Here is a 14962-nt window from a genome sequence, read left to right as displayed (position 1 = left end):
CAGGGCCAAAGAGCAAGTAGTTATTAGCTCAAGTCCAGGCTGGGCTACCTTTCCCCACATCAATAATGTAGGGTTTGCCTGTATTCAATCATAAAAGGCCTTTAAAATGGGGTGTTAGCCTGCCAGGTGTGACTGCTGACATTCTCTGGTCATCTCTGAAATCAACAGCGCTAGAGCAAGTTCAGCCTAGACTTGCTTCTGGCAACTTGTATGCACTACTTGTACCACAGCCATGAAATGCCGAAATCCATTCTCATCACACACATATTCCCCTACAAGTTCCCATCGCTTCACCACTCTTTCAGACTGTTCCCTTTGTTGCGACTCTGCTGGGCAGGATCTTCGATAACAAAGGACTCACTGTGCTGCTGTCTCTAACCCCCAGTAAAGTTCATCTGTGAATAGTTGCAGCTCCTGGTCTCTTTTTCATTTGGATAAATTTGGATTTATTAGGAGGTGGAAACAAGAAAATACCCCCTCTGCACACTTAAGAAAACACATTCTTAACAGACAATACTGTACCACAACTGGGAGGACCCATGCCAGAAGTATTTTTCCCCGTGTACTCCCTACACGTCATCTCTCTGCAATATCTTCCTTGCCTGCTAGCCTGGCACCACCTTGCACTCCAAACACACCTTCGAAGAGGCAGGGAAAGGAGAAGAGGATGGGGTTTACCTGTGAGCTCTCTCCTTCACCTTTACTCCACTACGAACGTGACTATACTGCAGCTGACCACAGAAATCTCCAACAGCTTTACCACTGCCTAGTACAAACCTTGTCTTTTTCCTCCAAAAGGCTTCAAAGACATAGGAAACACTATGAAACAACAAATCAGAGAAGTGACTCGTGTATGTAAGTGGGAGTGTCGTAGGGGAACAGAAATGGAGATGAGTTATCGTGGATGTAGCTCAGGGCGGAAACAATTACTACCTTTCTTTTGCAATAGTTTTGGTCTTCAGGTGACCAGCACTGTTAAAAATTCTGCCCAGAAAGTCTTGCAATATTTCCCACACCCTTCTGCAGTCATGACCAAAAAACTCACTGATGCAGCAAGGTCCTGCCAACAGATTCTTATCAAAAGGCATCTTCCAACTCCTTCTGAGATCGCAGTACTATCTATTATTAAAGTCTGTTTCCAACTGATTGGAATTTCCAATTCCAATTTGTCAAATTTTAGCCATTCTGGCTGCAATTTCCCATGCTTGCCATCTGTCACAGGACACAACTCCACAGCTACAAGTATCAGTTAATCCAGGCACTGAATGCAATGGGGCGATGACGATACAAAGACACTCATCATGCATCTGTATAGACACTGAATTCAGTTTACACAGTGACCAACGTGAATGTCCTAACATTTTGTATATGAACTACGAGGAACCTACTGTAAATGAAATAACTTGGAAAATTTAGACAGGGTGACTGACCATCACCTTGGTTCATGCCCGAAACTTGCAGGTGGAAGGAAGATGGAGGAAGAGGAGGGACGTGCCACTAGAGGCCACTGTGCTCCTTCATAAAATCTCAATGGCTCGTGAAAATCAGATGGGTGTGACAACACTGAAATCCAGGGTGCTAGAAAAGGTTCAGGCTGGTGAGGGAAGAGGAGCTACATGATCTCCTCAGGCTACCCCACTCCAAAAAATAAATATATATATATATATATAACTCTCTGCAAGTGCAGAGAGATTACTGGAAGGCTTCCAGTAATCCCATTGATTTTAGGTCTCAGCTCATTAACTGCCTTCTCTGTACTCTATGCAAGATCCATATTGCTTCTTGAAGGTGAAGTACAGCCTAAATAGCATGTGCAGTCAGTACATCTTACTTTAAAAAGCAGTTCATTTTAGTGCTGAACTCATAATACAAGTGGGTTCAACAGGAAAAAACAACTTTTTCAACGTGCTTAATCTTTTGCTGCAAAATACTTACTTTGAGAGCTTCCTGCAGAATTCACAAGATTTGTTGTATACATTAGGAGACAGATTTTGATCTTGCATATACTAGTGAAAACTTAGGAGACCTCTATCAGTACTGATGGAAGTTTCACCGGTACAACAAAGACTTTGGCCACACAACACTTTATTTGGGTCTAGTTAAATCTCTTTAGAAACTAACTTGACTTAATTATGATAATTGTTTCACGTAGGTGAGACATGGAGTCAAGCCTCCAGGTCTGTGGCTTTGAGTGTTTTTCCAAAATCTCACCTTCCTGCAATGTCAGAGTGACAGGTTTCTGCTCAAAGTCAGGCGTACTGCATCCTTCTGGTATATCATCCACAAACTGGGTGATAAGAACTCCTGGGACAGAAGATTTCTTGAAGGGTTTTACTAGAAAAGCAAGGAAAAATACAGTCAATAAGATAACATGTTTGTCCTTTAGAAACAATCTCTCAATCTGCATTGTCTCTCTGTAGAACCGTAACTGTTCCTGCTCAGCTCCTCTTGGACTATAAAGGACCCATTCATTCCAGTACTACAGGCTGTAAGTGTGTCCAAAGGCTGGAGCACTAAGATCTGTGATTTTGTTATTGCAATATATAATTGCAATATATAATATTGCAATAACAATAATTTTGTTATTGCAAAATAACTTATTGCAAAGCTAGAGCCCAAGTGGGAAAATGTGCAATCAAGATCGCAGTCCAGGGCCACATGGGCTCACAGGTCTAGCGACGACTTGGATAGAGAATGCTTTACATCAGTTATTGTTCCAAATAAAACTTCAAAATCTGGCATGAGAAAGACACTATTGCAAAGGTCAGCAGAACCTGATGGGCCAGTTACTGGTGTCTCTCCTTGTGGTGGTGAGAGACAGATACCGAATTGCCATACAAGAAAAGCAAGTTGGGCTTATTCTCGGGTTTTCATAGCTGTGTCTGTTCTCTCACCTGCCTGTTGGCTTGTCATGATGCTTTGCTCAGCTGCCTATGGTCAGCACGAACAGAGTACAGGTTCTCCTGTGAAAAAGACAAATAATTCCATTATTTACAGTTCACAAGGGAAATGATAGACCTGAATATTGCTCACTTTTATGACGCAGTTTACCCTTCGTCACTTGCCACATCCCAGCAGCCAAGCTGAGAAAGGCCTGCCAATCAACACAGCACAACATGTCTCTCCAAAACACATCATGACACAGTTTTGAAGCAACACAAACCAGGTATGAAAACGGCTAGCAGTGCTAAATGGAATATGTACACATCTAACAGCATCCCTCTGTCACCTCTTCCATTTCCATGTCATCTGGCTTTCCTCCAAAGATCTCCTCTCGTGTTTCAGGCAAATATTACACCACATGGCACTCACGTGGTGAGTTCTGATGGATGGCAAGAGCAGTTGCTGAGAAGAAAGCCACAGAGATGGATGTCTAAACTGGGGCATGAAGCAGAAGCACATCCTGATCTAAATTAGCTTGTCTAAATTAGCAACAGACCTGAGAGCAGACCATAAGCTACTACTTACTTTAGAAGGAAATGGTGAAGTGTGAACTTGGCATTAACTAGTTATTGTTATAGATCACTCATGTGACCATCTGCCAAAGGTGTTTCTTTCCCTGTATTTATAAATTGGACAACGTGTAATGTAACACGTCACTATCTTGCAAGCAAACTGTGAAGGCAGATTCCTTGTCATATGAGAGATGCTCAGAAACTATAGAGTTACTGAAGCTCTGAAAGAGCAATTAGATTAGATTCCCATGTGGGATTAATGCTGTGTCTCTATTTACCCTCTGCACTCCTTCAGTCAACAGAGTCACACAAGAACATGCAACTTTTAACAGTTTTAAAAGGCAGATGGACTTTGTCAGCACACTCGTGATCTTAATTCTGTTCCCTATATCAGACATTCATCCAGGCTGGTATTGCCACCCTACACCTGATGAAAACCCTGGGTAGGACAAATAGGAACACAGACATCTCTCCACAGCAAATCACTGGCTCCACTGTTGTCCTTAACACACATCTTATTTTAGGGCTCTGCACACTATACAAATCTCATAAATAAATGACTACTTAGACAATCATTCTGTGAGACTCACTGACTTCAGTGGAAATGCACGTGAAACACCAGAAATGGGAAATGATTCATGGCACTGTGCGAATGACAGCCAAGTCCTCTCTTTCTGTCACCTCCCCAGTCTGGTGTGGGTGACTTTTGTTGCTATCCCCCAAAACAAGAGTTTTACATTCCAGTGTTCCAGCTTTTGTGTGTTGATATTTTGGCATATCACACAGTTACTTCTGTAAACCATTGTTAGATGTTTCAAAAATTGCAAAAGAAGGGAATGAACAGCTTGCAGGAGAGAAAAGACATGAAACTGAAATGAAAATAAGGTAATTCCAAGGCACTCTGCCCTGCACCGGGCAGGGCATGGCACAGCAAATGGCAGAGATTTTGAGAGACTCTTGATCACCCTCTTCTGATGGACTTCATTTGTCATCCAAAGTCCTGAACTGTATTAATAGCAAACATTATAATCCCCCATTGCCTTTTGCAGTCTTATATCTTCCTAAACATGTCACCACTCCCGGAGCTGAAATGTCTAATGCTGACAACTTTCAACAAACACGATTACTTGACATTAGCTTGCAACAGTATTCCCCTAAGTTCTTTCTACGTTACGCTCACATTTATTCTTTGCTACTCACTTCTTCCCTCCACACTAGGCAATACTGACGAGCATCTACACTGAAACATGAACATGATCCAAATTCTCAGGTCCAAAGCCATCAAGAAACTTATTATTTTCTTATGTTACCAAATGTATCAAGTCAGACAGTTGTTCTCAGTCCGGTGTGACTGTGGATATATATATATTAACATAATTATTACCTGAGAGATGGCTACATTCAAATCTACTCTAAAAACCAATTACTGGCAATATTAGTAGAGGTAGTAGTAGGTACCATGTACGCATCCTCTCAATGTACAATATGAACTATGTGCACTATGCATAAACTGCTGGGTTTATAGGGCCTTAAATATTTCAGAAACTCACTTGGATTAAAGATAAGCTGCTGTGAGTCCTTAAACTCCTGTGAATGTTTGTCTTCTGGAGAGTGAGACACAAGCATGTTAATGCCACACATTGATTGCACAGTTAAAATAACAGTGCCAGGATATGCAAGAGAACATTCCTTCAGCATAATTAATCCAACCACATCACATTTTCTAGTGTCTTCTGTGTTAAATGAGGACCAGAAAATAACATATAAGCTGGCACAGAGTCATTCAGACCCTGCCCTGTTTACTTTTAAAATTTCTACTCCCTTGTTACATGAATAACCATGTTTTTGCTTTGACTTCAGTTCAATCCTAGAAAAAGAAATCATAAAATTTTTAAAAGAAAATAAAGACAGCAAAAGCCTTCCAAAAATTGTCATAGTGTAATTCATATCTTCACTCACAGATGCTTGAGACATAATTGTCCATACTGAGATGATCACCGAGGTTGCTATTGATTCAACGGAGGCAGACAAATACTTCCAGAAGGCAACCTACCCCTCCCTAGGTGAAACGCTGTTGACCAACACCCCCAGCACAACAGGGCTGACACTGGAAGTAGCTCAACACTCTCACTCCTCTGAAAAGCACATTATTGTTATGCATTAGCCTTGTTCAGGTAACCAAGATCTGGCTATTTCTCATCCCAGGCAGAAGTCTGTCTGCTTTTCAGCTGTGGAGACATCTCCTTTGGAGATAGTGGCAAAGCTTCCATGGCTTTGAATACAGAGTGGGAACAACCCCTTGACTAGTGACAATATTTTTAATCTACCAAAATAAACTAGACAGCCTGACGGGGTGGGAGGTCTGCCCTTCATCTTGTCTATCCATCAATCTGTCTGGATGAGGCAGAGCAAGAGCCCATTCCCTTTTGCAGTCTGCCTGGTCACTAGCGATAGGGCCATAAATCAGCTAAGTGAATAAGCAAAACATTTGGGAGTCACAGGATTTGGAGGTACTAGCGGTGTCACAAGTAGTTATTTATGAGGTTCAGACAGTGGAACACACAGACAAGATGTGACATAATTGCTGGCAGAGACTGTTGAGCAAAATTAGCCAAACTTGTAGAGAAGTGACAGGCAGTGAGTGGTTCGTACAGAGGTGATGGGTCTGGAGGCACGGGATGTACCACAGACATTGGCATAAGCACAATAAATGTGGAGTACAAAACCATTAGCATAGACCACAGCAAAAGACTTGAATCATCATTATAATAAAGTAATGAGCAACAGATGCAGCAATTCATAAAAATCAGGACAGTCCCAACACAGACAATGTTCTAAACAAAATACCAAATCGTTGTGTGCTCAGTCTCAAATTCCAGCTGTGCTTTACACCAGAGACCCAGATACCCACTGAGAAGAAGGATCTCTCACCTAAAATTTCTCTTTTAGCTTTGTGTGGCCTTTCTTTCTTTATTTGTTAACTTCAAGTAATATTTTCAGCTTGAGCCTTCCCATTTCAGAAGATTTTTAAAGGAAAATCTCAAAGACTTTGGTTAGAACCACAGAACTGAAGGCCAGCAACTGCAGAAGTGCAACTTCATGAAAACTTCTGAGCAGGTCACAGAGGAGGAACGTCACAAGCACTCCAGTGATGAATGGAGGTCTTGTGTAGAGTGGGGAGGAATGCCCAAGGATCAGATTTTGTGTGACTTATCCCTTCGGTAAATCTATACTTGACTTGATCTTCTCTTCTGCCTCAGGGATTCTGAATATAACATAAGTGATTGCTCATGCTGTCCACAATTTACGTACACATACACCAGATACTCTATAGCTATTTATTTATGAAAGTGGCATTGATACAAAATGCCAACAGGAGACACACACCATCTATGTTTTCTAAGTGAACGAAAGCAATTAAGCCCTAATAGCGGTGAAAAAGACAGTGAATTCACATCAGTTCGGTGAAGCGGGCATGGGATGACAACACGAGAACAGGTCAGTCTGTTCCTTTCAGTGTCCCCAACGTACCCATGAATTCTTTCATAACATAGACACGTGTTTTCATACAGTCAATAATTTAAAGCAAGTATCACAGAGCAAATACAACAGAGTTTTACTAAATATCCGAAAGAAAAAATAACACATCCCTACTTAGTGTCCCAAGAAACACTATGTCCAAGATAAAAAAATGTTAGAAACCATAGTGTACCTGTGCCACAAGGCCCGTGTTAGCTCCGTGGGACAGTTATGGCAGTTCTTCAACAGCCTGCCATCTTACCAGGGAAACCAGTGTACGCTATAGGAGACCACTCCTCCCAGAACATTTACAACAATTCTCAGACCTACTGCAACAGAGAGCAATGTCTACCATGACAGTGAAGGCGACACAACATACTCCCACCTCTGTATCACTCCCACACAAATCTCAGTGGTGACATGACCAAACTCACTACCTTACAGGTTAAGCTTCTGAGATGATCCTGCTTGAAGTCAATACTGCTTCTCCCAGGACCACAGTGGCTTTGTCCGTTGACTCAGACCACAGAGCTCTTCATAGCTGTACAACAGGTCTCTTGATCAAAGACATCAGCGATCTGTATGAAAGAAGCCGCGCCCCTTATTAGTCTGTTGTAAATGTCACTAAGTGACAAAAGAAATGACAAATCTTGTCTCCCTCACACCTCTCCACTCTCCTAGAAGATAAGCTTGTGCTCAGTAGCTGTCTAGCCAGGACATCTCTATACTGTGCTGCGTGGAGTTGTAGGCTCGTTATACACCCATGCTTCCCACAGCACCTGAGGAGGTGCAATTGAACCCACTGCCTTTGGCAAGCCTCAAACAAGGCAGTGGGCCAGCTTGGTCAGATGCGACCATCAATCAAGGCAACGATGGATTTCCAAGCTGGATCAAGACTTTGTGCCTCAAAGAAGGACAAACATTTGTGCAGGTCAATGGCTTGTCCAAAGAAGGGACAAACTGTACATCCAAGTTGTGTAGGACATAACAGTAGACTAGTTCTCAGAGGCCAAGAGTCCTTAGGAGATCTCATAATTTCCTAGCAGAGAAGTAAAAACAGCGGATTATTGCATTTGTGTACGGGGCAACCATGTCTGGGCTTGGCCTTCCAAAGTAGAGTCTTTCAGTCTGTGCTATTCTGAGAGGTCTGAAAGAAATCCAGTTCCTCCTAGGAGACCTTCACTGCTACAGCCAAACCAGACATCTCAATTTGCAGTGTTTCCTTCCAGCACAGCCACGGGTTGATCACTGTTCCCACGAGCAGCAACAAGGCCACTTGTTTCCATGGACAGGTTTACCTTAGAAGTGCAAGTGCAGCATATTGTGCCCCAAAATCTTTTGCTTCCAGCCTCCCCTTGCAACTCGTAAACCTTCCTTCCTCTACTCAGAAAGCTCACTTAGAAGCAAAGGTACCTCTATTTAGTTCCTGATGTTCACAGAGATGGCCAGTCTGGGTCCAAACGCTATCTTCTCCCAGCAGCACTACATGCAGGCAACAAAGCCTGCTCAGTCTGGGAGGCTACTTTCATTCACTTCTGGCTGAGAGCATACAATCTTTTTTTCCTTTGCATTGTGTGCCATATATTCATATTAAATCCTCGTGTTCAACTCTGAGATGAAGGGCTGGCTCCAGAAGTTGGCAATGGAAGTGTTTTTATCATGGCGACCATGGTTCACATGATGTCTGGCCTGACAGAACCAGAACAAGGTTTTCCTCTGGTTTCCTATCAGTAGATTAGAGTTCTAAAATCTGTGGTTAACAGGGAAGGGAACATACAGCAAAAAACTGGTCCTGGAGCCAAGACTCATGTTAGCTAGGATGAAGACAGAAGAACCATGATGGGCACCATTTCCATTAGTCTCAAAAAGATGATCTTTCCGTGGAAAAGAGACTGGTGGTAGCAGTACGATCCGTCAGCTGTTCTGATCCAGATATCAAAAGCTTCTCCTTTGCAGGGCAGGAGTTCACCATTTTAATCAACAATTTAAAAGATAAATGTGAAATGAAATTCTGGAGTAATTTTCTTCATTCCTTCTTTCTTTTTGACAGTTATTGCTGGTGACAGTATTTATACCTTTCCCTGTTTATAAGAAATCAATGTCAATAGAGGAAAACATGATTGTTCAAACTGATGCTTGGGCTAAGATCATTCAGTTCCACATCCCTTGTTACAGTTGCAGTGATATAAAAGTAGAAGCAATTCCAAAGCCAAATATAAATAATTTGAAAGTTAACAAGCCAAGAAAATAAGACGACAACGATTTTCCATCTGCTGCTGGAAAATCCTCTCACTCAGTAGCAGACAATTTTGTAGCAGTGTCCTAGGGGGTTTCCCACAGCCCCTTCCTCCACCTGTTTTGGCCAATGATCATCCCAAGGATATCTCCTTAGACGTTAGTCTTACTGGTCCAGGGCAGCAGTTATGTTACTTTGTTGATGAGATGCTGTAGCCTTAATTTTGAGTACATTTAATAAAACCAGTTGCTACCCAAGTCTCTAAAGACAGTAACACTTCATGTAAGCCACGGGAATGCTCCCAGAGGAAGCATTTATCAGCTTCTACTGAAACCTGAATTCAGCTCTCATCAGCTGCAGCAAGAGCCTTCCACTTATCTGAATTAGCCCAACCAAAGGACCTGAGTTATCCAGAGCCACAAGGCTTACTGCTGTTCCCTTCCCGTGTACACTCCTTCTCCAGTGATTTGCTCCCCTCTGAAAAGTGCGCTGCCGATGATATTTAGTCTCAAAGTGCATTTAGCTGTTGGTGTCTGCTTGAACAACTGAGGAATTCCTAATTAGATAGACAGTGGGGTCTAGCAAGTACCAGGAGAGCCACAATTCTGCCTGGTCCACTGAACCCGGACCTGATAGGGCTCTGCCTTATTTCCAGCCCCGGATTTACAGTTTTCTTGGGGGGGAAGGAATGGAGACCTCTCCTACAGATGGACTGATAACTTAAAACCATCTGTGACAGAGCAAACTCCTCCAAGAGACTGACCTTCTTCCATTTCACAGCTTGTTTTCCACCCGCCCACCCAAAAGTCCTGTTAACCCCTGCGTGCCAGTGGATCAGCTACCGCATACCACTGAAAACCTGCAAAATGTCATCACGAAGCCTGGTACGTTCAGCAGCAGTCACTGTTTTCACTGTAAAAGGGGTGTGTTTTTCCCTGGAAGCGAGTTCATTCCCCTAATGAAGGGCGGTGAAGAAGTGTCAAGAGGCAACAGCTGCAGGACAGTTATTTCACCACTGAATTTAAAAGTACATTTTATCTGGAAATAAGACTCTTCCAGTCTTCTGTTTTCCCTGTAATTCCCTTCTTCTTCGGTATATCAGTAAGAAGTCTACCCATTCCGACCAGTGACAACTGACACAGCTCTTCTCAGAGACTGTCGCTGCCCACCGCATGGCTCAGACAGAGCAAGAAGTGAAGAAGCCAAGATCTGGTAGGTCCAAAGAGCTGACTGGATTTTCCAATTCATGAACCCTGCAGCATGGTGTCCAGTTAGTCACTGCGCTGAAGGTCAAGGTGACACGAGGGAGGCTTTTGGGCAGAAATATCCAGAGATATGTAATGAGTCAAGATACGCAAAGTTCCGTAGTCAGGTTCAAAGTCCACTTTGACATAATAGCAATAAGAACCCCATAAAGACTACAAAAAAAAAAGTTGCATTCATTTAAGGATGGGCAAGGGCAGGGAAAATGAAATAAAGGTCCAAATTCAGTGAAGACTATCAGTTACCTGCAGCCCTACAACCACCCAACGTTCTATATCGCATCAGGCGATTCTGACAGTGCTGGTCTTGCTGGTCATGTAAAGGGACATTCTTTTGGTCAGATCAGGCCGTGGACCAGGTGGGTCACAGAACAGCATTTTGTTTTTACCAGGAGAATGCCCTGCTCCAGGATGAGGAATAGTCACACCACGCATGCGGGTGCCCCAAATGAGTCTTCTGGACTCATAATATTTCATTTTAAATATATGCAACGCACTGAGTATTGAATACTTGCAGCTCCCTCTGATATCAGTGGAAGACGCCCATGCTCAGCCCAGTCTCTCAACACCAGATTATCCATGTTGTACACTACAGAAGAAATACAAGGGTCTATTTTAAGGCTCAAAGCTTTGATTATTTTACCTCCCACACCCAAGATGCCGGTCTGCCCCTCTGTCACCAGCAAGCTGAAGTCTGTCATCACTGTTCACACAGAGCCATGATTAGACCCACTGCAGTTGGCTGGACTTTCACACGCTCATGCAACTCAACATAAGGAAAGGATTAGAATCACGGTAACGAACTCAAGAAGCAGCAGTGCTCTGCTGTCACACTCCGGATTAGCTCCCTCCTTCCCACGGTGTACAGAATTCCTTCTATTCCCTTGTTGAGGACTGATTTAATCTGTTTGCATCCATGACTGACCGGAGGGGTTCGCTACCATGATCCATGGTTTAGATGGATCCTGGCTGCCTATAAACCTGACATTCCTCCTTTCCCCTTGTGATAGCTGCTCTCATGACTATCTATCTTGCATGATCCAATGCCTGGGCTGGCCAGAGTTGGAATTTACTTACCCTCTTCCATTTGGAAAAACAAAATAAAGGGCAACAGATGTTTAATACAGACTCACCAAAGATGCGATTAAACATCAACACATTACCAGACATATTGCCCCACCAGTACTTTTCACCCCTCCTTGAGGCACTGAAGGAAACAACATTTTAACCTATCGTGCTTTAATAAATGTAGAGAGTACGGCATGACTGCACCACTTTCATTTGACCCTGTACGGCCATTGGACTTTGCCAAATGTCCTCTGCTCCAGCTAAAATTAACTACGTATATTCAAACCATTTTGCATGTGCCACCCACTGGGCATGCAGAGGGTTAATAAAACTCACTGCATGCAGTAAAAATAAAAAATTGTGCTATTCAGATGCCACAAGGGATCCAAGTCATAAGGCTTTTTCTCATTTCCTACCCCCCACTCAAACTACAGCATATAACAAATACCCAGTTCTGATTTATTTATTTGTTTCCCCAACCTGCCAGTGGCAACAGATGAAAAAAGCCCAGTCCCCGCATGACAAGCTATTTTAATATTTCATGCCCTAATGTGCCAGGAAGTCTGACACTGAAACAAATGGTAAGGAAATCTCTCTGAAACTCCAAGAGGCCACAGCATGCGCCACCTTCCCACTTTCTTTGCGGGATGACTGAATATTATATTCAACATTGTTTTAGTACTGCCCTGCCTGACCTGTGCCTGCACAAGTTAATGTCTGCCACCTACAAAGGTGCCAGAGGACTCCGGTCGCTGGGAATGCCGTCCCGTTCCCTCTGAAGGTTGTCCTCTGTCAAACAACTCCCACCTTATCCAGCACCGAAATATCGGAATAAATTGTCATCCACAGCCAGAAAATTATGCCAGCATCCAATGGAGAAATAACCAAAATAATAGAAATAATCATGACGGAAAGAGAGGACAACTCTCTCCTTTCACCCCTACTTGCTCTGGGAATCCTGCAGTTTCACAAAAGTGTCGCAGTGTTCCACTTTGTGCGGGCATGAAACCAGCAGGGTCCGTCACTCCCTGTCGGTCACCTTTTCTGCCTGTGAAGGTGATCACAAGGAGCTCAAACACACTTTAGCTCACAGCAAACACAGCTACTTATCTGAAACAGGCACACAGCACTCACCTGCGTGTGCCACCGCAGAGGTCCTCTTCTACCCCGACCGCTGTCAAAGCTGCAGCTCACCCGTGTCCGTTCTGCAGTCAGTGCTCAGCTGTGGGATCAGTACTGGGTCCCTGGGATCCTTCTCAGCTGCTCCCTCTGTCTCGCCTTCTGCCTCCCCTTCTCTCACACTTAATCTCTCTCTCGCCCTCTCCCTCCGGTAGGTGAAGCCTGTCACAGGGCTGTTAGTCTGTGAGACATCCAGATGATTTTTTTTTTATGGGAACCAGATGCACCTGCCTCCTATTCATTATTATTTCAGTCCATACCAGTAATGGTGCTGGACAAATTTGAGATTAACATAATTCTTCACCATTTCACAAGTCAGTTGGAGTGGCGTTTTTCTGCAGATTGTGTTTCCTCTTCACGGTGACTCATTAAAAACTTTCATACAACTGAAAGGCTCTGGATGTTTTCAAGGAAACTGCAACTTAATTGGCTTGAAACCAATCTCAAGAATAACTAGGGCTACTAATTGATCAGATAAATTGAACTTCAGTTCAAAGTGAGTGGCCAAGCACATTTAAAGACGAAGCTTCTCCCAATACTCTCCTTTTTTTAAGACCTCTTTGAAGAGTTAGTACTAGGAATATAAGAGATGGACAGAGCACTTCACAGCACCAGCTCACAGGGCTAATGTGAATTTATTAGCACGTAGTTGAAAAGCATGAGCCTGCACTCCAGCTACATGGCTGAGAGCAGCCTGTTACCCACACGGCTTTGTACACCCCTTGGAATAAAAGGTACCTCAGCAGCACTAACGGGAGTAGGAAACATTAGGTCAGGCTGGAAATGGAGACGAGATGCACCTGCAAACTAGATTCTGATTCAGTTGCTTTCTGGAGTAATTTTAATTACTTTTTTAACAAATGGATTTCCATTTTACTGGTTTTTTGCATTGAAACTGCAATGGGCACAATCTTTTTTTGTAGCTGTGGCATCTCGTTGACATTATAGATGTTAAGCAGGATGACTTTGATAATAAATGCAAGTTAAAGATTTCAGTCACAGCATCCGTTACTGGCAGCACATCCTATGCTTGCAAAAATATCTGTAAACTGAGCTCAGTAAACTAGAATTTGTGTACTCTTGTGAAGTGTCAAGAAAAGAATGTTCCTCTCAGTTGTTTGGTATGAATCAGTCTTTAAAATGATGCATTTGCAGTAGTGTTTGAGCGTCTGTGGGGCGCAGGGGACTTCGCTTGCCTGTATTCACACCTAATCGATGACCACTCTTAGCAAGAGGCTGGTAGCTTCATTTTCTTTCTGTGGCAACACTGATTTAAATAAAACCTTCAAAAAAAAATTAAAAAAAATAGTTGACACAGTGGTGTTAGGTGAAAGGTTGGACTCGATGATCCCAGAGGTCTCTTCCAACCTAGTTGATTCTGTGATTATCAGTAAAGGCTTCCTCTGCTAGGAGACATTTATCCAGAGTCACCTGGAGCTGATCTAGATAAATCCTGAGAGAAACAAGACAGAGTCCCAAACTAAAAGAGCCCAAGGCAGGGGATGAAGAGGCTTACAGACGCAGTTTCCTCAGCTTGCAGAGGGTAGTGGGCACCCATGGACCACCCAAAGCTCTCCTTGCTCCCACCCCTTCCCAGGTCTGCATGTTGCAGACATTTCTGGTATCTCATTGCCCATGTTGCTCATCACTTTGGGTGATAATGTCAGTCAAATTCAGTAATTTCAAAGGTAAGCCCATGCAATGCTGTGAAGGAGGGCAGACATAAGCACATCAATGCTTCTAAAAAGCAGATGGATAAAGTTCAGCAGCTTGTCCTCTTCAAGGAAGAAAATGTGCTTGTGGGATAGGCTGTGCACGAAGCACTTCAAGTGCTGAAAGGGAGGCAAACTCCACAGTCCCAGCAATGCAACCTGGCCTGGAATCGTGCCACCTAGTCCAGCACATTCTAACAGGAGAGGCAAGAATCTAAAGCAAACAAGATTTTCAAAGGTTTTACTTCTAACTTCTTGAAAGTAATCCCACACACGCCAGGCAATGGGCCTATTACCCCCCTGCATAAAACTACACCTCCAATGCACCGAGCCTTGGTAGGCAGTTAGCGGTAAAAAGGCACAGCAAGAGGTATGAAGATGAACTAGCAGGAGGACAGCAGGTTTGCCTGTACTTTTATGTACTTCCCAAGAAATCAGATAACCCAAACGGGGTTATCATTCCCTAACCCTTTTACTTTAGATTAACCAGTTTTTTGAGTTTGTTTTCTCAGTCCCTTGACATCACAGCAG

General features: G+C 43.3%; 1 protein-coding gene across 3 annotated transcripts in view; it reads right to left on the bottom strand.

The window, feature by feature from the left end:
* The window catches only part of IGFN1 (immunoglobulin like and fibronectin type III domain containing 1), a 41622-nt gene extending 28720 nt beyond the window's left edge, over positions 1-12902 (bottom strand). Inside the window, exons 1-4 of one of the 3 annotated variants that reach the window (XM_068419080.1) lie at positions 12675-12902; positions 7412-7552; positions 2895-2963; positions 2212-2334 (exon numbers count right to left, since the gene is read on the bottom strand). In XM_068419080.1, coding sequence (XP_068275181.1) covers positions 2212-2334; positions 2895-2913 — 142 coding nt within the window. In that variant the 5' untranslated portion in view covers positions 2914-2963; positions 7412-7552; positions 12675-12902. The remainder of the gene's footprint in view (positions 1-2211; positions 2335-2894; positions 2964-7411; positions 7553-12674) is intronic. The other 2 variants (XM_068419081.1, XM_068419079.1) reach the window with 2 other exon arrangements.
* Positions 12903-14962: the final 2060 nt, after the last annotated feature.

This window comes from Nyctibius grandis, chromosome 27, assembly GCF_013368605.1.
Source record: "Nyctibius grandis isolate bNycGra1 chromosome 27, bNycGra1.pri, whole genome shotgun sequence".
In the NCBI taxonomy this organism is placed as follows: domain Eukaryota; kingdom Metazoa; phylum Chordata; class Aves; order Nyctibiiformes; family Nyctibiidae; genus Nyctibius; species Nyctibius grandis.
This window is presented reverse-complemented; position numbering and strand designations above follow the sequence as displayed.